We start from the raw sequence: 24,817 nt of genomic DNA, 5'->3' as shown, positions 1-24,817 counted from the left end.
TCAATCCTACCTGCATCGACCATTCGTCGCTTCAGCTCCTCCACCTGTTGTCCCTTCTAGGCTTCGAAAGCAGCACGCATCACTCTAAGAAGAATGTGCGACGGCATTTTATAGTCCAAATTTTTCATATCGACACCTTCCGTCTCCTTCACCGCAACAGCCGCCAGGAACGCAATCTCCTCCTCGCTCCCAACCTCCGGCTCCCACCCTCTGTTCCGCTCAGCGCGTCCGTCTTGGCCTGTTCTTTTGCCGCCGCCTCGGCCGCCAGTCGCCTCAAGCCGTTAACGAAACGCTCCGTATATGAACTTTTACTGCAAAGCCAGTTTATTACGTTAGAGCCCGTTGTGCATTATTTTATGAAACGTTGATTTGGGGCGCAAACTCAGGGCAAGCTCAGACGAGACCACCCCCTCCAGTCCGAATCAGGTTCAGTTTTGGTAACCCCCCTGATGTTAAACCTCTATTGAAGGTTATGGAGAGTAATATACGAAGCTGAGAACTGACGCTATAGACAGCACTAAGTGCTGAATAGGATCACATCTTCCAAAGAATACTTTAATCGATCATATACTCAACAAGAGGTTTATTGCGGTGTGTGAGAGAGGATAAGAGTTACTAAAGGATAAATCACAAAGTTGATTTCTGAAGAGCTATGAAAGTCTTTCTTTGAGCAGGCTGAGGTTCATACTACATACGAGTCACATTTGTCTATGAACAGTTCCCTTGCACCTGAGACAATCCTGAGATGTCAGTGCACTTTGTTAGGCAACCTTGGTGGGCTTTGCCAAGACCACCAAGGTTACCACGTGGCTTAGCCCTTTGGGACTAAGTCCAACCTTCGTGCTCGATAGTACTAGATAGATGAACATGCTTTTACAACCTCACAAATATTCGACCACCATTGCGTGTAACACACTTCCGGTGCTAGGGATGAGTCTCGGCCCGTCTTTGGTATCGTGGAGTCGGACGATCCGCAGCATCTGGATATCCTGAATTTGAATGGTGGCTGCAAAACGTGCTTACTATGGTGTGGGCGCGATGGGCAAGCTGTGCCGCGACTTGCAGCACACGCTACCCGAGCTGGGGCTATAATCTTGGCCTGATGCCGCAGTACTGCACTTGAACTGGAGTTTACCAGTAGCCGTGGATAAGTCAATTTGTACAGCAGAAGGCCTGATGTGTATTTCTATGAAGTGAGAATGTACGGGCCTCCAAAAGTGATGGTCCCCTAAGGTTGAAAGAGAAACTCCGGACCATACCATAACAGCTAGTCCGATCTGGAGGCAAAATTAATCAGAAGTTCTGAATATTTATACGCACTATTTAGGTACATCACGACATACATCGAGGCAACACCAAAAGAATAACATATTTACACGTTCGAAGAGAACAAAAGAGTTCCGAAACATTTCTTCCCCTTTCCATCATGCTTTTATCCACATGCACACTATTTCCACGTCCATCTTTCCTTAAACTTGAACATCACGAGCATGGCGGCGCTTCTTGCATCCAGCCGAAGCAGCAGCAGTGGTCGAAGCGGCGGGGGCAGCAGTCGAGATAGACGAAGCGACAGTGGCAGGAGCGCTAGTAGCAGAAGGGAAAACCGAGCTGACAGCGGGAACGGAAGAGGTAGCAACAGGTGCGGACGAGCTGCTGCCGGAGGCACCGCCGCCGGAAGTGCCCGTGGCGCCTGAATACAGAGCGGGACCGGGGATAGTGTACTCGGTCAGGGTGGTATAAGGGTTGAAGAGGATACCGGGGTCGGTGGAAGTGTAGAGAGCCGTTCCCAGCGTGCCTTCAGGACTGTCGGTGCCAGAGCCGGTAATCTCAATGTTCGAACATTGAGGATAGTTCTGGGCGCCATTCTCGGACCCGGCACCGTGCATAGCGATAATCTCGTGGCGGAAGACGTACTTGCCAGCCGCGAGAGTCGAAGGAACCGTGGTGGTCCAGGTATTGTTGTTAGCGATCATGCCAGTGGTGGGCCATGTCTGGGTGTCGAGGTCGATACCAGCCTCGTCGATTTTCACCCATTTCAGGGTCGACTTGTCGACGGTGCCGCAGTCGGCGCCGCAGTTGGCCACGTAAGTAAAGATGGGGCCGATGTGAGAATCGGGCCAGGCGGTCCATTGGAAGTCGACAGAACCGCCGGCCGCTACGGTCGCGCTCGAGTTGGAGTTCTTCGCGTTCTTGTGGCAGATGATGTCAGCCTCAGCGTAGGCATCGGGCGCGATGAAACCGTTGTCGAGGTCCTCGGCGTACCAGCCGGGCGTATCGGGGTAGGTCTGGCCGTTTTGGATCGAGTAGTAGTAGCTCAGTTGCCAGCCCTCGCTGTAGACGCCGTCGGCGATGATGCCGCTGACGGTGCCGTGGGCCAGTACGGCTGAGGCAAAGGCGCCGAAGAGGGCGGCCTTGGATGCGAAAGACATGTTTGATCAAGCTTGCGTGTGAGCTGGTGGGTTGGGTTGGAATGAGTGTGACTTTTTGTTCCTGAACGGATCGAACTGAGAGAGTGATGGATAGTAGCGAATGATCGTCCCAGCTTCACACAGTGAAGATGACGTGGTGAAGTGAATGAATGGACTGGTTTTAAGAAAGAAGGAAGATGCAACCTGCAATGATGAGTGCTGATGATGAACCAAATCTGTAAGGAAGCAGCCATTGCTGTATTTATCCCCCGTGGTTCACCATGCCGAATTCCCCCTCGACTGCTCCAAGGCGTGTAAGTCGGCAAGCCGCGGCGGCTCAACGGGTGGAGATGCAGGCATCGTCGAGGACCAATTTAAATCGGCCCATCGGAACACACCAGTGGGTCACCAAATGGAACCAGAGTGGTGGAATTTGTAGAGCCGCAATCCTGGGCGCCAGACTTCGATCCTGGCTGCTGTTCTTTTTCGGCAACCGATCCGACATGGGATGAAGTCAGCACTGGTTCAGCACTGGTTGATCCAAAGCAATTGAGACACGTCACCGCCAGGGGCCCCTAGCTATTTCCGTGTGCTATTACCGCACAAATTCAGGTCCGACTGCTTAGTACGCCTCTCGAGGCATGCAGATCGTTAGTGGATGGAATACCCCATTTTAAGTGACTGATCAATGCAAACAAACTGTGTGAGAGGTCAAGTACCGGTGCACTTGGACAAGGGTATCATTGCCCTTCACAGTACTGAAAACCGTGTATAAACATACGACCTAGCGCCACTGTGACACACCAAGCCGACCAAATTGAAAACCGAGGTACATTCTTGAATGGTAACATTATTACCGCCCTAACTACAGCCTGGAAACCAGTAAAAGTAAATTGAAAAATAGAAAGCACTTTCATCGAATACCTATCAATAATGTGACAGCCTCTTTTCTGAATTCGAAAATGAAGCTGAATTTCTATAGTTGAAATTGTAACGTCTAGGTCGGCCTTCGGCTAGATGAGTTTTTTATTTTGGTCGTCGGCTGGTGTAGTTGGTCACTTCGCTGGTAGATAAGTCCCGATTTGAGCCTCGCCCACTTGGGTCGGTGACGAGTCGCGGGTTCGAATCCCGCAGCTGACACACAAGGGGGTTTAGTCAACCCTTACGGCGCGCTGCCCACCTTGTTGACTTCGCCTACCTAGCGATAATAGGGAGATTGGTGCAGTTTAGGATTACGAGCATCCTAGCCAGTCGACCGTCAAGCACTACGTCGGCGGAATATAACTCGACAGCCGGTCCAGAATTCGAATCGTTAATCCGACCCCTTATCGGACCTCGCCTTTCCGATAACGCTCGTCGGCGAACCCGTCCCCTCACGATAGAAGGCGCGCAGCACGCCCTCTCGCCGCGATTCTTGCGAGCGTCTGACCACGTTACGGTCTATCCACTTGAGCGTATGGTTGAGATGTATACGCTCGACGAGAACCCCAATTAGCAGATACTACGACTTGTCGCGACAAAAAAATAGTCGAGCATCTTCTGCACATCAGCAGCATCCCACCCCTGAGGACGAATTTAAGTGCCACATTACCACACTTATCGGTAGTTCAGGCAGGGGTTGTAGCACAGACTTAGGGAGGGACAGGAGGTTTAGTAGTCATTTGGCTACAAGTTTACCTGTATAACCGCCCGACGCGGCTTAAGGGCCCGCTATATCATCTATAGCCCCTTAAGGGAGTACTTGTAGAGGTACCGAGGGTTAACACCTACGGCGTATTTAATATTATTTTTTATTTTGGTCAGCTTGACACACACTACCTCCTGATACCCTTACTTGATCACGTCTCCCCCCCAGCACTCAAGCCCCTGGAACCCCCACATTAATACCCTGCTGGGCTGTTGGGGATCTTGACGATCATCTCTCATTGATGGCATCTCCTGCCGACCACCTTGCCGAAATTGACCACCCTGCCAAATATGTTTCTGATAAATACCTACGCGCCCGCTCGGCGCAGAGCAACTCCTGCGTGCAACTTGTTTTGACCCCTACTTTGTGGCCAGAGAAGACTTTTACCTGAAACTCAAGCCCGCATAGTTCCCAAGCACTGGATGTCGTGCTTCGCGTGTAGAGCGAGCGCGAGATTCCAGTTGGTCATCGAGATCAGTGTCTACACGGACCGTCGTTCATATGTATGGGTGTTTGTTGGACGAATCTTCCAATACCTGCATTGATCGTCGTCATTCACTTGAGGTTTGCTCGAAGATTCTACATTCCTCGGCTGCGGTTAATGATGGGACAATAGACACACCGTAGTGGGCTTTGCAATCTCCGAGCTGATTCTCAGAAACTGTCCCCAAAATCCGAATACGGACTCATCATCGCGGTAAATGAACCACCCAATGTCTTTACGATAGAAGATAGAAACGTCAGACGAACGCGCCTTGCCAAGACCTTCCATGAGGAATCAAACGGGTTCGAATATTCTAGTTCAATGGGCCTTTACTAGTGCATCGCCTTCAATGGTGGGCCACCTTGGAGTTATCTATACAATGTCGCGAAGTAAATGTTGCCAAGGCGGTACTTCGTGCTTAGTTTAAGGGACTGCTAGGATGACATGATCCGCACTTTAGAAGAAGACTGGAGACGAATTTGTGACAACAAGCCAGAATAATTGTATTTCACCGTTGGATTGGTGTTCAAATTGTGATTCTCGTTGCATCAAGGCGAAGCAAAGTTGTGCAGTAATCCCCCAAAACTATTGGAGCAACATTTCCCACTCCTTTATGCTGTAATACTTACAGTTTCAACAGCTTATGGAGCCCATCTGGGCGCGGTTTGTCATCACGAGAGCTCACTTATAATGCTCACACACGATGTCCAATCGGCAACACACACAAACCCCACGTATCGTCAATGGACCTAGCGACGAACATCTCGCAGCCAAACAAAAGATCCATTGAAATAGTGTTTCGCGGTCCATGGTTTGTTATTCGGCAATAGACCTCTGTGCGGCGTTAGTATCGATTCCACGTAGACATAGCAGGATCCCGTCCGCTGCAAACTAATTCAACGATATATTTCCCTTTTTCACTAATATCCAGAAAGTGATCAACGTCTAGATTATACCAGTTCCCTGCAGTTTCATCACCAAAGCCCGAGTTCATGAAACACTCATTTCGTTCGAAACTAAGGTAGAGCCACTAGCACAATATTATACTTCGCGTTGAAGTGTGATTCCTCTAGTTATCTGCATGTGCATACTAGGTTCCGCCTGGGTATCAACCCAAACGACATAGAATACGCTTGGGGACTGCGAGTACGTCAACCTCTCAGCGCTACACACGGACCAATGGCACAACCAATTTCAATACAGCCCAAAAAAAGGGTAGTAACTTCATATAACGTACCCCACAAGCAAGTTGGCCACTTTGTTTTGGCACCGTACAAATAACTTCAATAACTTGACTATAACAAAAAACTTCAATTTACACTAATCGGAATCCTTGTCCTCGTACGCATCTTTATTATTTTAACAAGTACGAGCATCATGCCCGGGCTCTCCGTAGATCCTACAGCACTGTCGGCGTGGTTTGGCCGTTCTCGTACGAAGACGACTTACACGTAAATCATCCTATAGCTGCTGTTTAATCTCCTGTTGAGACTAGAGGTCCTGAGACTCTCGTAAACTAAGAGATCCTATATCTTATAGCTATCATTTGTCAGTCCTTCGACGACGGCTTAGCTCTAAATCAGCCTTCCGAAGTATAGTGACCTTAACCTTGAGTAAAACTAACCGGTATATAATAGCTGTCGTGCTACGTGAAGACTAGTTAATAGCTATAAGAATTGTCGTCGGATAGCTATTATAACACTATACGATCCTAGTTTTAACGTATTTAGACTAGAATACGCCTCGGTTAGATTATTTAGAGTCTTCACCTCTTAGATACTACACTTCGTAATTATATTTCGTACGAGCCTAAACTACGCACAATACGCGTTAAGATCTTCATAGTAGGCTCGCTAGTAGTATATTATTCGATTAAAAAACAGGCTCGACGGCCTAGTTAACGCCGACGTGTCTAGCTGATGCGAGTGCATATGGGGTGTGAATTGTTGTATTGGAAAAGGATGGCCAGGTCAGCTATTCTGGCCTGGCAGAGCTCTTTTATAGCTCTTATCTTATCTTATCTTATCTGTCTTATCTGTAGCTACAGGGTAACCCCCCATGGGGTCACTTATTATGGAATTGGTGGCCAGAGATCATGGTGAGGTACACTGGAGCTACCTGAGATACTTCAGTGCCCTTGTGCGGCTTGGGCCCGGAATGCCTGTACCAGTGCGATCTCACAATTGAAGCTAGGGGATTTAATCTGCCAGTATTCTAGCTACATCGTTTCTTAAGTTATATAAGTAACCAATCAAATAACATCTTAGGCGCTTTGGCAGAGTGGCCTAATGCGATGCCCTGCTATGAACTCTTGTAGCACAGTGTAGGCATTCTCTTCCGCTAAAGCGTCACATATACTCCGGCAGGATAGGCCGGCGAAGAGGAAGCAGGCGTCGCAGCTACTCCGACCGGCAGGGTACACTATGGAGAAGGAGGCCCGGGGCTCCGAGTGGATGAGTGAGGAAAAGAAGGTCCCGGCTGCCCTCCTCGGCCACTGGAGGAAGAGATGGCTCACCGGAGCAGAGCATCACGATCGCCAGCGACGCGCCATCGCTGAGGAACCGGAGGGCCCTTCGATGCAGATACCGAAAGGGGGCAAGTATTTCGGCCTGAACCGACTGGAAGTGATGCGTGCACCTAGGGGGAAGGATGCTATAATGCAGCAGTGCGCAACGTTATAGTATCTAATTGAATGGGATTCACCAAACCAGTGGGTCCCCCTACCTTTTCGTATCAGGAAGCGTCTACGCTGTGCCAGATCAGGACGGAAAAAATAGGACTAGCAGCCTTCTTATTCAAGACAGGGGCTTTTGGCGTGTACTCGCCGCTATGCCGCTGTGGCGACGCCCCTGAGACGGCAGAGCACGTAATCCTCTTTTGCGGGCTGTTGGAAGGACCGAGGGAACGATTACGGGCCGCTATCGCACCACGGCCACTATACTCTCGCAGAGACCTCGCAACGGCAACAGGAGAACCAGTAGTTAGTGGGACTATTGTAAGGTGGCTGCTAGGGACGGGTCGGACAGCTTCAAGGCCCAGATAGCATCGATCTTCTCAGGGGGGGCTTTGTTGGTAGGTTGAGAACCAACGTAGTATGGTAGTGAACGCAACGCAGTCGCCAATAGGGCGAACCGACGACGCAGCGTATGTATTTAGTCCAGCCATTAGGGCACGGTTTGACATACGGGAGTACTAGTAGAGGTACCGGGGGCTTCGAGCCTACGGCGTATTAATCATAATAATAATAAACATGTATACTGAGGGTCGTCGTCGTGTAGCTAAAGAAGAAAGAAGCGAGGACGTTAAGGTACACGAAGACCATTTACCATCCCCGACTATCGATTTCGAAGGGCCGGATCGTCTGGTGGACTACCACGCCTAGTAGTTAGCGCAGAGAATCCGACCATTGTTGGCCATGATGATTCCAAGGATGTGGCTAGAGCCGTCATGGCCACGAATTATTTCTCAAATCTGTTGATTCAGTAGGGAGATATGTTCTGCTCTACGAGGGATTGTCGATTGGAAAGCCCAGGCTCATCGGAGCATTTCATTGCAGGCTTGATATACCAACTTGACGAGACTCAATGCGGAAATACTGACAAAGGCGTCGTGTAAGACTAAAATGCCGGATTTATGTTCATCTGCAGAGTCAAATCCTTTCTTTCTTCTCCTATTTGTCGAATTTTTCTTCTCGAAAACGTTTTCGGCGAAAAATTGGTAAATCGCAGATTGGGTCTTACTTCCCTAACTTGAAGCTGAGGCGGACCCCCACATCTAAGTCCGCCAGATCAAATATTCCTTTCGCCAATTTTATCACATGTTCTTTCTTAATGGAAATATGCGACATGATGTGTATATTGAACCATTGGATGGCTCATCTTCTTGCGATTTACCTTCACAGATGTTGATGAAAACCCACGCACTGCGCCGGAACTGCTATGAGAGTCTGACCGGAAATCCAGCGATATGCAAGAGAGTGAATTGGGTCAGGAAATTGTCCAATTTGTTGTTAGGAGTTCGGGACGAAGGATGGCATCATGCTATGAGCGATTTTAAATCATGCTTGCCCACTACTAATGATGTTTCGAAGTCATCTTTGGCCCCAAGCACCATTGTTGCCGCATGCCAATACGGTGTGTTGAGAATCTTAAGCACACCTTTTGGAGTTCGTTTCCAGGCTGGTGAGCGTGTCATATGATCCCTCCCGAAGTGCGGAGCCTGTGGTATGGGTCTCATACGGGTCGCAGTGCCGCCATGGAGGGGCGGGGGCAGAAGATGAGAAAAAGACCGTCATCGCCACGTGGTCGAATGCGTTAAAAATTCGATGGGCTTCAATGTACGGAGTACGTGTGGTTGCTTGGCCGCTGCTCTAGATGTCTTTGAGACTTCGCGCTAAGATATTGATGGAAATACGATTCTGGAACCTCAGCAAGTCGCCATTCCGCAACGCAGAATGTCTTATTTGTATGAGTGTGTGTTGCCATCTTGACGAAAGTGATATCTGTCAATCCGGACAGTGTGGCAATTCCACCGTTGTGGGCGAGAGGCAGGACGAAAAGGTCGAGTGGCGATTACCTAATTCAGACACGATGGCAGGATTCAGATTCGACCGATATACATTATTGTTAGCCCATAGCTACTTTTCGTGCCCCTGGCTGGTACATAGAGCATACAGCACCTCTAGTCTTCGATGCCCGCATCAATAAGAGACACTCATTTAGTTTGTTTGCAGCTATTGTTCTTATTGCAGATTGAGCTAAGGCCAAAACGACATGTTCTATTTTCTCTTATCTGATGGCTACTTCTGGCATGATGTGGGCTTTTGTAGGTCTTCGATCTGGCACTTGACCGTACCTTCACATCTATTGCAAGCTATAACAAAGCATTGAATTGAATATAGCTCTACCCTTCCGAAGTCAAAAAAGAGTGAAGGTGGCCACAAGGACTTTAAGTACAGAGAAATGTGCCTCTTGACTGCACATTTTGATGGTGCTTATCACGTCTGAGCATGACAGTGGTTGATAATCAGGGGATCTGATCCTGAATATACAACAGTGGCTCATACACCAGAGGATTTGGGGCATAGGGTCCAACATCCGGTGAACTGGCTTTTGTAGCCGGAAGCAGTCCAACAGCAGCATATTCTCAAGCTTAGGACACATCTCGAATTTTCGAATGTAAAGCGGGATGTGTACCGGTCTGAGGTTCACACTGACCCCTTCCTGGCACGTATCCGCAGCACACACATGGATAATTAGCTGCTCAACCCAGCCAGGCAGGCAACCTTCCACAAGAGAACCGGGGAAAAGTTGAGCATAACCAGGGATATTTATAGGTTGAAACCTCAATTAAATATTAATGCAATCTGTAGCCCGTTTTTCTCGTTGCAAAATTATTGCCCTCTAACCCCAAACAGCGGCCCCCTAATGAAACTCGTACATGACCTTACGTAGATTTTATGTCTCACCACAACCACAGACACGTCTTATGACAAACGTCAACACGAATCTATAAACTTCTTCAGTCTGCCTATCTAGCCAAACCTCCAAGATGCCGCATTCCCTACCAAAGCATACACAATTCCCCATTCCTATTCATAATCTTCTCGTCCAACAAAACCCGACTGCGTCTCCACTGGCCCTTACGAGTCCTCAACTCTGCCTCTAAAACCTTGCCCCCATCCACCAGTTTCACATCCCTCGCACTGGCCCCAAAGTTCCCTTCCTTTGCCCACCGGAAATGTCCATTGTCATTCGATAGTAATCGGTTCAACGAAACGGACGCCACCTTCTTCTGCCCGTTGATGGCGCGGCACTCGGCGATCAGCTCATGGTTGCGTTCGAGGCTGATGCGCGTCGAGGAGAGGGAAAAGTTTCCCTGTCTTGGGGCTGCTGCTAGGACACGAGGGGGTGCGTGGTGCTGGATTGAAGGCTGGGGTGCGGGAACCTGGTGGTTATGGGTTTTGTGATGGCCAGAATCCGAGGACGAGGAAGATGTAGAGGAGCGTCGAGATGATGACTTGCGCTTATCTTTCGATGCGTCTTCTAGCTTGTGCCCCCCATAGGCGCCGGCTATAGCACCCAGAAATCCGTGGTTTATTTGGTGGCCGGCCAAGCTGCCGGCTGCGCCTCCCGCCAGGGCCCCCATCAGACCTCGTTCCTCGGCGGTCTGGGATCCAAGGCCTGGAGAGCTTGATGGAAAGGGAGGAGCAGAATGATCTTCCTGCTTAACACCGACTGATGGGGGCGGTTTGGGTCCGTATATTACTTGGTATCCAGGGCCTGTCGAGCCGGATGGATAAGGGACGGCAGAATTATCTTCGAGCTCCACGCTGCCTGGTTGGGGCGGTTGGGCCCCATAGGGGGACAAGGATCCTGGAGCCGGAGATAGACTTGAATATTCAGGTTTGAACACATGGGGAAGTGGGTCTGCCATAGAAGTTTGTGGTGGCAGAGTCTCAGAAGAATCCCGAGATGGGGACTGCGCTCTGTCAGGCCTCGAAACGTGTGGTTGGTAATGTGGCTGCTGATGTGCCGGAGGAAGCGACGAGGAGTTCGACTGTTGCGGCCACTGAGGTGGCGGCGGATAGTGATGCCGTGGGTCGGGCGGAGCGCCATACGGCTGCTGAGATGCAGGCAGATTGCTGTACCTAGACCCCGAAGAGCGTGGGGAAGCGTACACCCCCCCGACGTAGGACGGCACCGTGTCGCCGTTTTCACCCTGCTGTCGTTCATTCAAAGGACTGACATATTGCGGTGCAGGTGCCGGCACCGGCGAGCTATCCTGGGTTGGGTAGGGCTGCGATGGGGATTGATAGCCAACATTGTAAACCGCTCCACGCCCTAGACCAGGCTCATTGCCATAATCAGGCGGACTAACTGGCGGCTGCTGCTCCGTTATGGGTTTCAGCACCATAATGTAAGAAGAAAGAATGAACTGAGGCAAGAGACTCTGAAATGATGTGAAGATATATACACCAAGTCGCTGCTTTATGATTCGAAGGGTCGGATGTTTGCCCTTCCTATGAAAGGTAGTGCGAAGGCGGAGAAATGCGGCACAGAGAGGTGGAGCGGCTGAGCAGACCTACTTATATAAGTACCAATGAACGGATGGATTCACGCTTGAGGGCTCCTCATCATTGCTCCAATCACATGCCGCCATGGAAGCGAACAGCGCATATCGTGGGGGCCATCAAGGGTCAGCATAGTTGTTGCTTGCCTGACTGGTGTCAATAGCTCAATTTGGTATCGTGTACTACGGTCGTGCCAAGAAGAAGCTGTTTGAAGACTGCGATATAGTTTAGAAGGGCGATCTACATCTGTCCTTTTGACTCTGACGTCACAAGCCATGTTCTAGATGGCGATGCAGTGTAATCGGAACCTTTGCTTCGAGTGAAGATCCCTATCACTGATGGCGTTGCTGAACAAACCACACACACATGCACGTTGTTCCTCCTAAACGCCGAAACTCTCAGCATGCTGTGTACGCCTCTATGGCGACTTCTCATATCACTTGACCAAACGCGCCAGCGTCACAATGAAGCCTATTCATCATCACTCTCATCGCTGTCCTCCTCTTCAGCATCTTCAAGCCAGTCCACCAAGACCTTGCACTTTTCCTTAACGCCGCGCATGTTTTCTCCTTGGGCCCCTTCGCCCTCGGAAGCTCGCGAGTCGATCCACCAGCCCAGAATTCCATCCTCTTCCAGGATCTCTTCCTGATACATATGCTGGAATAGAGCCGCAAGCAAATTGCCTGCTCGCGCCACCTCTATCACCTTGGCGCTACTGACACACGCCCTTTGAACAGCGAGCGCAAACTCGATTTGTTCCTTTACGGAGCCGCTCCCCACACCGACCTCAGCGACAAATGTTTGGGCGCCTGGTCGCTCGGTAAGAACCGTCTTCGCAGCCTTGGAGGGCTCGAGCCCTTCGCCGTCGACTTTTAAAAGCTCGACGGCTCGGCGCACAAAGGCAGTAGCTACCGCGCGGCGCACAGCAACGTCCGAAGCATCGTTGGCAAGCCGGAGGGACATGAACTCGAGCTTCTCTGAGTCAAAGTCTCCCCCTTCGCCGCGGAGGGCATCTAGGAGGCCGTGGACAGCTTCCGAAAGGAACGATCCCGACCCACCATTTCCCGAGTCGTCTGAGGCAAACGATGATAACCGGGAGCGCGACTCCTGATTTGTTGTGGGAGATTGGTGCGACTCGAATTCTGCTAATGTATCTTCATCAAAGTCGGGGGAGAAGGTAGATATCGTGGAGGCATCAAAGTTGTAGTCATCTAGAGTGTATATCAGGGATTTCTGAAGGCGAACCGGGTCGTCCTCATCCAGATCATCGAAGTCTGGGTCTTTGTACCGTGCGCCTTTGCCTTGCGGGCCCAAGAGCTCGGTGTCGTGTGGTACTGACGTCGACTCTGACGAAAGTATGGAGAGAACTGTAGATGGTCGTATGGTGATGTTGTCGCTGACATGGACACCAGAGGCAAGCAAGCTGCCTGGCAGAATGTGGGCCGATTTCCCGATAACGACGTATTCTGCGATGAGCGAGTGTTCAACGACTGCACCATCTTCGACTATGGCATCGTCCCAAATGTAACTGTCCGATATTCGAACATTGCTGCCAATTCTACAATTACGCCCAATCACACTGTCGGAGACTGTGGTTTGGGGACCAACCTGGGTATCTCGGCCAAGGATGGAGCTGGACACGTCGCAGTCTACTCCCAGTTGGACGCCATCTTCACGGTACACGTTGTCGTCCCATGACTTGTATGTGTGTCCCTTCACAAGATTGGAGTCGGGAACGAATGGATAAGCCCAACCACTCAGAACGTCCCGACTTATGGCTTCGAACATTTGCAAATTCGTTGCTCGTGCGCTATAGCCTTCGGAAACTATCTCTGTGTGGATTGTCTTTCCGTTCAACTCGTAGTCCTTCAAGACACCATGCAGGTAGTTTGCTCGGGGTAGCTCGTAGTCGAAACTCTCTGACCATAGCGCCAGGACATCGGGTGTACATATGTCGATTTGCGCATCGATCAAATCGGTACGAATCTCCAACTCGTGATTCTTGAGCACATCTTCGTCGAGGGTGGTGTAACGATCTTCCTGGAACGGGTTCATTTCCTCGTAGTGCAAACATCTCCTTTGTCGGGGGTCAAGCGCAAATATGGGAGTAATGCCGTTAACTTTGGTTTGATGTTCATGCTCCCCACCCTCTCGCAGCACCATAGTCATGATGGCATCACGATTAGCCTCTTTCCGTGCTCGATGGGCTGCTAATGCGCCGTCCAGCATCACATTCGACACAAGGTCGCCGTGTACGAGCACGAAGTCGCCGCCAATTATGCTGCGCTTGTCAAGGTCGCGGAGGAAGTCACCAATCGAGCGGGCATCCGACACACGGATAAATTGGAGGTCAACAAATGGACATGATCTTGAGATGGGTGTCCATCGCGACTGGCGGATGTAGCTCTCAATCTGCTCTTGATGCGCTCCAGCATATATGAAAACCTCTTGGACGCCATTCATCGCAAGGAACTCAAGAGTGTATTCAATCAATGGTGTGTTCGCGAGTGGGAAGAGACACTGGCACGGGCATCCGTTAGCCTGCCACTTTCCCGAATAGATGCTTCGCTCGACTTACTCGTGGCTTCTCCAAAGAGAAAGGTATAAACCTTGTCTGAAATGAGTCGGCGATGATCTATGACAGAGCATAAAGGGTCAGCTCCAGACCATTCCATTGTCTGTTCATGATAGGGTGCATACCACAGCTTGAAGGACATCTTCTCTCTTGTCTTCTGCGCCGGGCTTCAAGGTCTTCTTGCCTTTCCCAGCAGCGCCCTTGATGGTGGACATGATGGATCACAAATAAATCTGCAAGGGTTTCAAATGGTGATCTCGGGCGCTGGAAACTTCGCCTTATGTAGTTGGCACCGCACTTTTTGCTTCAGTGATGTTTAGTGACTCAATCCCGCGAATCTTTTGGAGGGGCAAGTTCGTTGCGCACAGCATCCGTGCACCAGTACAGTAAGTCGCAATACTCGTACGGAGTACTTCATGTTCGACTTAGGTTAGCACGATGTTGAAGTGGAATAATCCACCCTGAAACTTTTTAGACTCATTTGCTGCTACTCTCTTTTCTAACAATTCTGTGTCTTGAAATTTTAGTATCTGCTTTAGCTTTAATCGTGAATAGCATTCTCAACTTGATGCTGGGCCTTTACGAATGGTCCCAATGCCATTCTTTCAGAGTCATCGCGATCTGAACTGACTATTCTGAACTGGGTACATATGCGACTGGCTCTGTACTGCTATCCACTTGTCCTGCTACAGCTTCTGCTGCATTCTTCACTTCAGCATCCCCCACTGCAGCTTCGTCCGGTGTCTCTTTCATCGCAGCATCGCCACTTGTTGGGTCGCCCGCTTCCTGGCCCGTGGCATCTGAACCTTCCCCTTCCTGGTACTTCGCATCACCCTCTCCAGCTTCCGAGGCTACACTCCCTTCATGCTTCAGCTTTCCTCCTTTTCGCTGTGGGATAACCTTCATGAACGCCTCACCCCAGTCGCCTAGCTCAAGCCACCGCAGCATGATCTCCACGACGTGATTGGTAGCGAGTACGTGCCTGTCTTGTAGAACCATGTACTCTCCGATTGGCAGCTTTGCCGTTCGCACATTTCGTTCCCGCGCGACCTTGTAGCAAAGCCCCTTTTCGCGATTGCGGTCAATGATACCACCTACGACGTACGAGACATTTGGCTCGAGGTGTTCAAGGATATATGGTGAATCTGCCGTCAGGTACACAATGGATTTGTCGACGTCATCGGGTTCCAGTTCTGGCATCGGTAGCAAGCCCTTTTTGTACTTCTTGTTGCTCGGATCTGGTTTCGCCAGAGAGACCGCATTGGTTCTGTCCTCCCCTGCTTGCAACACTTCAGTGATTTTGCCCCCGTTCTGACCAGACATTACGCCCTGCACCTGCCTAGCAGTTTCAACAAAGTCGGGCTGAACAAAGTGGATACCCTTCCACTTGTTGACCTGGCCATGAAGCACCGTCTCATGACGGCTCTTCATGGCCCCTCCGTAGCTGCTGATGTACAAGTGTACCGGGAATTGAGCCGACCGGTTGTCCGAGTAGCATCTGGTTACTTGGCTGCTCAGAGATATCATCTCCTTTTCGGTCATGTAGCTTTCGTATTGACAATCGATAATAATGGCCACGGGAACCTTGGTCTGTTTCTTAGGATCGCGCGTTCGTTTCTCCCCTTCTTCTGTGGAACGGATACCCGCCTCCTTTTCCTGCCGCTTCTGCTCCTGCTTGTTGTGTCGTTTTTCTTTGCGCTTTTCAGCACGTTCCCCCCTCTTCTCCTCCCATAGCTTTTGACGTTTCAATTTGCGCTGTTGGTTTTTGGATAAGGGAGGTTCTTGGACACCTTCAGCCGGGTCTACTGCTGGCCGCTTCGTCCCATGGGGTGTCTCAGTGGTGATTTCGACATTTTCGTCAGCTGCGGCGCCTTTTTTGCAGTCATTCGAACCATTGGTCGCAAGGGCGCGTATCGCTGGGTCTTCGCGATCGTTCGTTTGTCTCCAGTCTGATTCAGAATGCTCCGCGACAACAGAAGCGAGACCGTCTGTGGAAGAGTCCATTGTAGAAGAAATCACCTGATCACGATGTATCGGGGTCTCAATACATCAACCGATGGGTTCAGAAGGTCGGTTTGTTCGTCGTGATTTGAGTGTCCATGAGGTGCGCCATCGACTATTTTTCGTTTTATTGGCACTGTGAAGGAACCTCGACTTTTTGGATGGTGGGGTCGAGGCCAAATTATGAGGTTGGAGCTTCCTAGCCCGGCAGAAACCTTAGGCGGTGTCCTTTGAAGTTTAGCGCTCTCACGTCGCGTCTCCCAGCTTAATTGATTTCCGGGGACGCGTCTGACCAAGGATTCTCCACTGAAACGAAGTCCATTGGGGTGATATCAATCTCTGCAAACAATGTGATCTAGTTCAACTCTTTTATTGGCAATAATTGAAGAGCTGAAACATTGAAAAATATGTCTTCCCGTCCAGAATTGAAGGTGAGCTCCCAGTAAACTGCTCTATTGGAAACGTCAGACTGATCAGCAACCCGCAGGTCGATGATGAGCATGGCTTCATCCGGTACTTCAAGTCACTGCCGTCTGTGGACGGTGAGACAGTCCGAATCTTCGATCGAGGTGATTGGTTTACGGCCCATGGCGAGGATGCCAACTTCATTGCTCGGACAGTAAGTCAATGCCATCCAGTCCCTTCCAGAATACTTCTAACCCAGCATGTGCAGGTCTACAAGACAACATCTGTCGTAAGACAGCTTGGACGAAACGATGCCAGCGGTCTACCTTCGGTCACCATGACCGTAACAGTCTTCCGACAGTTCCTTCGAGAAGCTCTTTACAAGTTAGGAAAGCGAGTGGAAATCTATGCAAGTTCTGGCGGCCGAACGAACTGGAAGATCGCGAAGCAGGCATCTCCAGGCAACCTACAAGATGTAGAGGACGATCTGGGTGGGCAATTCGACTCTGCTCCCATGATACTAGCCGTCAAAATATCAGCCAAGGCGTCAGAGGCACGTAGTGTGGGAGTATGCTTCGCAGATGCTAGTGTGCGAGAGCTCGGGGTCAGCGAATTTCTGGACAACGACCTATACTCCAACTTCGAGGCTCTCCTGATCCAATTAGGTGTCAAGGAATGTCTCATTCAGTATGATAAATCCGAGAAGGGCAAGGACCCCGACTTGGCCAAGCTTCGTCAGATCATCGACAACTGTGGCATCGCCATTTCCGAAAGGTCGGCCGGAGACTTCGGTGCCAAGGATATCGAACAAGATCTTGCACGGCTGCTCAAGGATGAGAGGTCGGTCACTTCACTCCCACAGACCGACCTCAAACTTGCCATGGGCTCTGCGGCAGCTTTGATCAAGTATCTAAGCGTTCTACAAGATCCCTCCAATTTTGGTCAATATCAACTGTACCAACATGACTTGTCTCATTTCATGAAGCTGGACGCTGCTGCGCTGAAGGCGCTCAACTTGATGCCGGGGGCTCGGGATGGGTCGAAGACGATGAGTCTTTATGGCCTTCTCAACCACTGCAGGACACCTGTTGGCAGCCGTTTACTATCGCAATGGCTCAAGCAACCCCTTATGAGCAAAGTTGAGATTGAAAAGCGACAACAACTGGTTGAGGCTTTTGCGAATGATACGGAGCTGCGCCAGACTATGCAAGAAGAGCATCTCAAATCAGTGCCCGATTTGTATCGCTTGGCCAAACGCTTCCAACGGAACAAGGCCAACTTGGAAGACGTCGTCCGAGCATATCAAGTCATCATTCGTCTTCCAGGCTTCTTGGGCACTCTCGAAGCTGTGATGGACGAGAAGTATAAGGATCCACTTGACGAAGCGTACACCAACAAACTCCGCGAGCTTTCTGCCAGTCTTGGCAAGCTCGCAGAGATGGTTGAAACCACTGTTGACCTCGACGCACTCGACAACCACGAATTCATCATCAAGCCTGACTTTGACGACGGTCTTCGCATCATTCGGAGACGGCTGGACAAACTTAGGTCGGATATGGACCAGGAGTTCCGCAATGCTGCAGACGACCTGAATCAAGAAGAGAACAAAAAAATCTTCCTGGAGAACCACAAGGTACACGGCTGGTGCATGAGATTAACCAGAACAGAAGCAGGCTGCATCCGCAACAATTCCAATTATCAGGAATGCTCAACGCAAAAGAACGGTGTCTACTTCACTACAAAAACGCTGCAAGTCCAACGTCGCGAGTTCGACCAGCTATCGCAGAATTATAACAGAACTCAGAGCAGCTTGGTCAGCGAAGTCATCAGTGTAGCGATGTCTTACTGCCCCGTGCTAGAGCTTCTTGCCGGTGTGCTCGCGCATCTCGATGTCATCATCTCCTTCGCCCATTGCTCCGTTCACGCCCCCACATCCTACGTTCGCCCTGTTATTCATCCCAGAGGTGAAGGGCAGACAATCCTGAGGGAAGCTCGACATCCCTGCATGGAGATGCAAGACGATGTTCAATTCATCACGAACGACGTCGAGTTGACTCGCGATAAGTCCTCGTTCCTCATCATTACAGGCCCGAACATGGGCGGCAAGTCGACGTATATTCGGCAAATTGGTGTTGTGGCGCTGATGGCCCAAATCGGCTGCTTCGTGCCTTGCGCGGAAGCTGAGTTGACCATCTTTGACTCGATACTTGCTCGTGTCGGTGCATCCGACTCACAATTGAAAGGGGTGTCCACCTTCATGGCTGAGATGCTGGAGACGGCCAACATTCTCAAGTCGGCTACGTCGGAGTCCCTGATCATTATCGACGAGCTGGGGCGCGGTACGTCGACTTATGATGGTTTCGGGCTAGCTTGGGCTATCTCTGAACACATCGTGAAGGAAATCGGGTGCTTTGCCATGTTTGCAACGCATTTTCACGAGCTGACTGCTCTGGCGGACACCTATCCCCAAGTCACCAACCTGCACGTCACCGCGCACATCTCGGGTGCGAGCACGAACGTGACCAGCAGTTCAGAGAAAGACAAGCGCGAAGTGACGCTACTCTACAAGGTCGAGCCCGGCATCTGCGACCAGAGCTTCGGTATTCACGTCGCAGAACTAGTCCGGTTCCCGGACAAGGTGATCAGAATGGCGAAGCGTAAAGCGGACGAGCTGGAGGACTTCACGAGCAAGCACGATGCCAATGCCATGGGATACAGCAAACATGACGTTGAGGAGGGCAGTGAGAGGTTGAAGGATGTGCTTGTCCGATGGAAGGATGAGGTGAAGGGGGGAATATGAGTCGGGAGCAGATGCTCAGCAAAATGAGAGAGCTCGTCAAGGCGGATGCGACGCTGATGAGCAATCCGTTCTTCAAGGCTGTTGAAGCACTGTGATGAGTGGGAGTATGGGATTGTGTGCGATGAAGCTGTGAAAATTACTATCGTCATGGACTGGACGAACCTGAGCTGTACCGCCATATTGTGCCCTTATTGGCTGGAGTCTGGCGTGTGGTAGGTGGATACAACGATATATTATTTATTGCTGCGGGCTATGTGATCACCTTAAGATGCTGTATCAGGACTTGCTTATGCAATGGCTAGTCAAAATTGAGATTCGTTTCGGGTTCGGCACTGGTACCCACCTGCTTGCACACGGATCAGATCCATACCGGTAGCTGACAATTGGGGCGTGGTGCTCCCGCGGCCAAGTCCAAGGATATATCATGTTTCAAATCAGACAGAACAGGTCTGGAATGCCGGGGCAAGGTTTTGGGTAAGCCAGCATGTGATCCGACAGAATAACCTTGGTGATGCGATGCGTGTCGCCTTTGAGTAGATTAATCCGAAGAGCCCGCACGAACCTGCATTCACAGGACACGCTCTCCAGCAATATATCCAGGCATGATAGCCTTAGCCAAAAAATAAACGCTCCTGCCATTTGGTCATAGTTCAACATTTATAGCTCGGTTTCAGACTATGAAGCACTCTCAAAGAAGGCGTCGAATCTAATGCAAGCATTATGGTAAATAAAATCTAGAAATGAACAAGATAACCACGGACTCACTGCTTCGCAACCCCAGCAAGCTAGAGAAACAATGGGCTAAAAGGAAGGGAAAAAAGAAAAAAAGAAAAAAAAAGACAGACAATGGTGGCTGAAGGTTCGGGGTTCGTCACAAAAAAGCTTCATTAACAACCCCTGATAGATGCTGAGAATGATAGTGCCAGTTGTCGAAGGCCATAAGATATAATTAAATACATTCCAACGTGCATCAAAAGCATACCCTGTTACTCGAGGCTGTCTACATTATCTTTCTCTAGCCACATGCCCTAGAAAGATGTACCATGTGGTGTCTCCATCCCATTGATTGGTATTATCAGTGCCATGTGTCTAGTCCATTCATGGCTAGCTGACACACTTGACGCTTCTGAAATATGAATATTCGTGCTTTGGGAAAGCATGATGGACAGAATGTAGCGCCGACTTGGTACGCGGCTGAAAGCCTCCAAAGGCTTGTCGTCGCAGGTCGCCTGCATGTACCCAGTATTTGACATGCATCTCGAAGCAGGTCCTTGTTTTATCCTCTTAACTGTTGTAAGACCCATGCTGATCTTCCACAGGTCAAAACACCAGCCACATCAAAGACAGTCATTACTGTCCAATCGTATATTTCACACCATGGTACAGTACATATAGTGATGTAAGTGCAAAGTAGCGAAATCGCAGTTGGTTGTAATTTTGTTGTACCTGCGTCCAAAGCCGTAAGATCCTTAACATTGGCAGACAGGCCGGATTGGAACCATATGAGTTGCTCTATTATCTGTATTCAATAAATTCTCAATAACCTCTTGATCAAGTGTGACTTCTACCAACGTACAGCGCCGGATGCAGCTGCTGTCGACGCGACTTAAAGACCATCTGACCCTTGGATAGAGACCTTTGTTATCACAAGACGTCTGAGTTGCACAAGTACCAAGATAGAACCTCTTTCCGACGATAATGATCCACAGTAGAGCTAATTGTGCTTGTTAGATATAATGCTGCTACAAACTGATAGAGATACTCACAAACAAGAAGAATTCGAAAGTCGAATCCAGCATTGTCATGTTATTTATACTGATTAAAGGCTCTCAAATCCTCCTACATTTCAAACACAGCAAAATCTATAGGGGCGACTTTTGATAATTTGAGGCTTAATATGGTGATTATGTTCGGTCTTGTGAATAATAAAGCCATTTGTGCTATTGAGATAGGCACTCTATCACTTAGACTGAGTAGCCGAGTTTACTGTTTGATGCGAATCTTGTGTAGCGTTTGGACAACATGTTTACTAGAGCTTCAAATCAACTTCCACGGTCACATCTTCTCAAAAGCTGGGCTACCGCATGCTAAGATTCCAATCACTAGCCTACTTTCCTAAGCGCCCCTGGCGTCAAAGAGTGGCGAAAGAAAATATTATTATTATTATTATTATTAGTCGGCTGGTGTAGTTGGTCACTTCGCTGGTAGATAAGTCCCGATTTGAGCCTCGCCCACTTGGGTCGGTGACGAGTCGCGGGTTCGAATCCCGCAGCTGACACACAAGGGGGTTTAGTCAACCCTTACGGCGCGCTGCCCACCTTGTTGACTTCGCCTACCTAGCGATAATAGGGAGATTGGTGCAGTTTAGGATTACGAGCATCCTAGCCAGTCGACCGTCAAGCACTACGTCGGCGGAATATAACTCGACAGCCGGTCCAGAATTCGAATCGTTAATCCGACCCCTTATCGGACCTCGCCTTTCCGATAACGCTCGTCGGCGAACCCGTCCCCTCACGATAGAAGGTGCGCAGCACGCCCTCTCGCCGCGATTCTTGCGAGCGTCTGACCACGTTACGGTCTATCCACTTGAGCGTATGGTTGAGATGTATACGCTCGACGAGAACCCCAATTAGCAGATACTACGACTTGTCGCGACAAAAAAATAGTCGAGCATCTTCTGCACATCAGCAGCATCCCACCCCTGAGGACGAATTTAAGTGCCACATTACCACACTTATCGGTAGTTCAGGCAGGGGTTGTAGCACAGACTTAGGGAGGGACAGGAGGTTTAGTAGTCATTTGGCTACAAGTTTACCTGTATAACCGCCCGACGCGGCTTAAGGGCCCGCTATATCATCTATAGCCCCTTAAGGGAGTACTTGTAGAGGTACCGAGGGTTAACACCTACGGCGTATTTAATATTATTTTATTTTTATTATTATTAAATACGCCGTAGGCTCGAAGCCCCCGGTACCTCTACTAGTACTCCCGTATGTCAAACCGTGCCCTAATGGCTGGACTAAATACATACGCTGCGTCGTCGGTTCGCCCTATTGGCGACTGCGTTGCGTTCACTACCATACTACGTTGGTTCTCAACCTACTGTGAAGGTCAACCCTCGCAGACTCACTACAACCAGGTGACTTACAGCTGGAACACCTGTCATGGCAGTGCCAGATGGGAAGCCAATCATAACCCCTGTTGGAGCCCGCCAAGCGTGGACGACTTAGTCGCGCTCCCTCAAACCTAAGTTGTCATCTTCTTTCCTTCGCTCCTTAGAGTAGAATCTTCGTCGATAGCACCTAATCGAGGTCTCTACCAATGCGATGCAACCCAGGTCGTGACAACGGCCAAATGGGTAACCGCGCTGGGAGGTCCACCGAACTGGCAATACGTATAGTTGAGGACGTGGTCTATACGGCGTGGAGACGCGGGGGCATCGCCTCGCTGCTACAGCTAGACATCAAGGGGGCATTCGATACGGTCAATTACAGACGGCTGATTTCCATATTAGCCCGGAAAGGCTACCCGGAGTGGGTTCAGGAGTGGGTACGCAGCTTCGTGGAGGATAGGACGGTACGCCTCCGGTTCGATGGCAAGGAGTCAGAGCCAATCCCCCTACGAGCTGGCGTCCCCCAGGGGTCACCGCTATCCCCGATACTGTTTATATTATACATTTCAACGCTGTACGAGGAGCTAGCGGAGCAGTACCCACTACTTTTAGTAGTCGGGTTCGCGGACGACACGAACCTGCTAAGCGTCGGCACCGATCCAGACACGACCTGCCGCCGGTTGGAGAGTGCATGGGCTACGTGTCAGCGGTGGGCAGTGAGGCACGGGATGGAGTTCGCTCCTGACAAGAGTGAGCTAATGCACTTTACTAGGGCCAGAGAGCCCTTGCCGCAAAGTATTCGCCTTGGGGACGCCACAGTGTCGCCGGTAGTCTCAGCCAGGTTCCTAGGAGTCTGGTTCGACCGCAAACTGACGTGGCACGCCCATGTTGAGCGTGTTAAAACAAAAATGGCAACTCAAAAGCTAGCCCTGACAAAGCTAGTCAATATGTCGTGGGGCTGCGATCTTATACGGGCGAGGCTGTTATATACGGTGGTTATCCGTAGCGCGATCGCCTTCGGGGCGACTGCGTGGCATACTATAAGTGAGGAACCGGCAGGGCCAGCTAAGAACCTGATGGGGATACAGAACGAGTGCCTCCGGGTAGTCTGTGGCGCCCACAAAGCGACGCCGGTTCGCCACCTGGAAGCAGAAGCAGCAATCCCTCCACTAGACCTCTATCTTAGTGCCCGGGCTGCTAAGTTTGAAGAACGGCTACGGCTTAGCGGGAAGAGAAATCTGCTTCGCAGCGCCAGCGCTAAAGCGTCACATATACTCCGGCAGGATAGGCCGGCGAAGAGGAAGCAGGCGTCGCAGCTACTCCGACCGGCAGGGTACACTATGGAGAAGGAGGCCCGGGGCTCCGAGTGGATGAGTGAGGAAAAGGAGGTCCCGGCTGCCCTCCTCGGCCACTGGAGGAAGAGATGGCTCACCGGAGCAGAGCATCACGATCGCCAGCGACGCGCCATCGCTGAGGAACCGGAGGGCCCTTCGATGCAGATACCGAAAGGGGGCAAGTATTTCGGCCTGAACCGACTGGAAGTGATGCGTGCACCTAGGGGGAAGGATGCTATAATGCAGCAGTGCGCAACGTTATAGTATCTAATTGAATGGGATTCACCAAACCAGTGGGTCCCCCTACCTTTTCGTATCAGGAAGCGTCTACGCTGTGCCAGATCAGGACGGAAAAAATAGGACTAGCAGCCTTCTTATTCAAGACAGGGGCTTTTGGCGTGTACTCGCCGCTATGCCGCTGTGGCGACGCCCCTGAGACGGCAGAGCACGTAATCCTCTTTTGCGGGCTGTTGGAAGGACCGAGGGAACGATTACGGGCCGCTATCGCACCACGGCCACTATACTCTCGCAGAGACCTCGCAACGGCAACAGGAGAACCAGTAGTTAGTGGGACTATTGTAAGGTGGCTGCTAGGGACGGGTCGGACAGCTTCAAGGCCCAGATAGCATCGATCTTCTCAGGGGGGGCTTTGTTGGTAGGTTGAGAACCAACGTAGTATGGTAGTGAACGCAACGCAGTCGCCAATAGGGCGAACCGACGACGCAGCGTATGTATTTAGTCCAGCCATTAGGGCACGGTTTGACATACGGGAGTACTAGTAGAGGTACCGGGGGCTTCGAGCCTACGGCGTATTTAATAATAATAATAATATATAAGTACTAAAACAGTCTATAGAGACACAACTAAATACATACGCGTGCCTGCCCTAATATACTAGGTGCCTGGTGTAACGGGGTAAGGCCGGACATCAGGGAAATA

General features: G+C 50.4%; 5 protein-coding genes and 2 non-coding genes across 7 annotated transcripts; 3 read left to right on the top strand and 4 right to left on the bottom strand.

Moving 5' to 3' along the window:
* Window positions 1-924: 924 nt before the first annotated feature.
* Window positions 925-2,429, bottom strand: BCR38DRAFT_460664 (glycosyl hydrolase family 61-domain-containing protein; the record flags this gene model as incomplete). The annotated part of the gene is made up of 2 exons (XM_040862440.1): window positions 925-1,006; window positions 1,564-2,429. 2 exons carry the CDS (start codon window positions 2,427-2,429, stop codon window positions 925-927), a joined length of 948 nt encoding a protein of 315 aa, XP_040711620.1.
* Window positions 2,430-3,445: 1,016 nt separating this feature from the next.
* On the top strand, window positions 3,446-3,548 carry BCR38DRAFT_t316. Its single transcript has one exon. It is a non-coding gene; the product is annotated as a tRNA-Thr (tRNA).
* Window positions 3,549-9,899: 6,351 nt separating this feature from the next.
* Window positions 9,900-11,631, bottom strand: BCR38DRAFT_446656 (CVNH domain-containing protein). The gene has a single exon (XM_040861104.1). The coding sequence runs from the start codon at window positions 11,492-11,494 to the stop codon at window positions 10,142-10,144; it is 1,353 nt and encodes a 450-aa protein (XP_040711619.1). The 5' UTR covers window positions 11,495-11,631; the 3' UTR covers window positions 9,900-10,141.
* Window positions 11,632-11,682: 51 nt separating this feature from the next.
* BCR38DRAFT_527342 (nucleotide-diphospho-sugar transferase) lies at window positions 11,683-14,536 on the bottom strand. Its single transcript, XM_040865388.1, has 3 exons — window positions 14,352-14,536; window positions 14,230-14,286; window positions 11,683-14,171 (listed from the first exon to the last, which is right to left on the bottom strand). The coding sequence occupies exons 1-3, from the start codon at window positions 14,439-14,441 to the stop codon at window positions 12,123-12,125; spliced, it is 2,196 nt and encodes a 731-aa protein (XP_040711618.1). The 5' UTR covers window positions 14,442-14,536; the 3' UTR covers window positions 11,683-12,122.
* A 182-nt stretch (window positions 14,537-14,718) lies between these two features.
* Window positions 14,719-16,376, bottom strand: BCR38DRAFT_446654 (guanine-1-methyltransferase-domain-containing protein). The gene has a single exon (XM_040861103.1). It carries the CDS (start codon window positions 16,228-16,230, stop codon window positions 14,857-14,859), a length of 1,374 nt encoding a protein of 457 aa, XP_040711617.1. The 5' UTR covers window positions 16,231-16,376; the 3' UTR covers window positions 14,719-14,856.
* Window positions 16,377-16,520: 144 nt separating this feature from the next.
* BCR38DRAFT_527340 (muts domain V) lies at window positions 16,521-19,820 on the top strand. The gene is made up of 3 exons (XM_040865387.1): window positions 16,521-16,658; window positions 16,715-16,846; window positions 16,901-19,820. The coding sequence occupies exons 1-3, from the start codon at window positions 16,635-16,637 to the stop codon at window positions 19,430-19,432; spliced, it is 2,688 nt and encodes an 895-aa protein (XP_040711616.1). The 5' UTR covers window positions 16,521-16,634; the 3' UTR covers window positions 19,433-19,820.
* Window positions 19,821-21,607: 1,787 nt separating this feature from the next.
* BCR38DRAFT_t317 lies at window positions 21,608-21,710 on the top strand. The gene has a single exon. It is a non-coding gene; the product is annotated as a tRNA-Thr (tRNA).
* Window positions 21,711-24,817: the final 3,107 nt, after the last annotated feature.

Source organism: Pseudomassariella vexata, assembly GCF_002105095.1.
Source record: "Pseudomassariella vexata strain CBS 129021 chromosome Unknown BCR38scaffold_15, whole genome shotgun sequence".
Taxonomy (NCBI): domain Eukaryota; kingdom Fungi; phylum Ascomycota; class Sordariomycetes; order Amphisphaeriales; family Pseudomassariaceae; genus Pseudomassariella; species Pseudomassariella vexata.
Note: the sequence above shows the minus strand (reverse complement) of the source record. Positions and strands in the feature narration are given on the sequence as shown.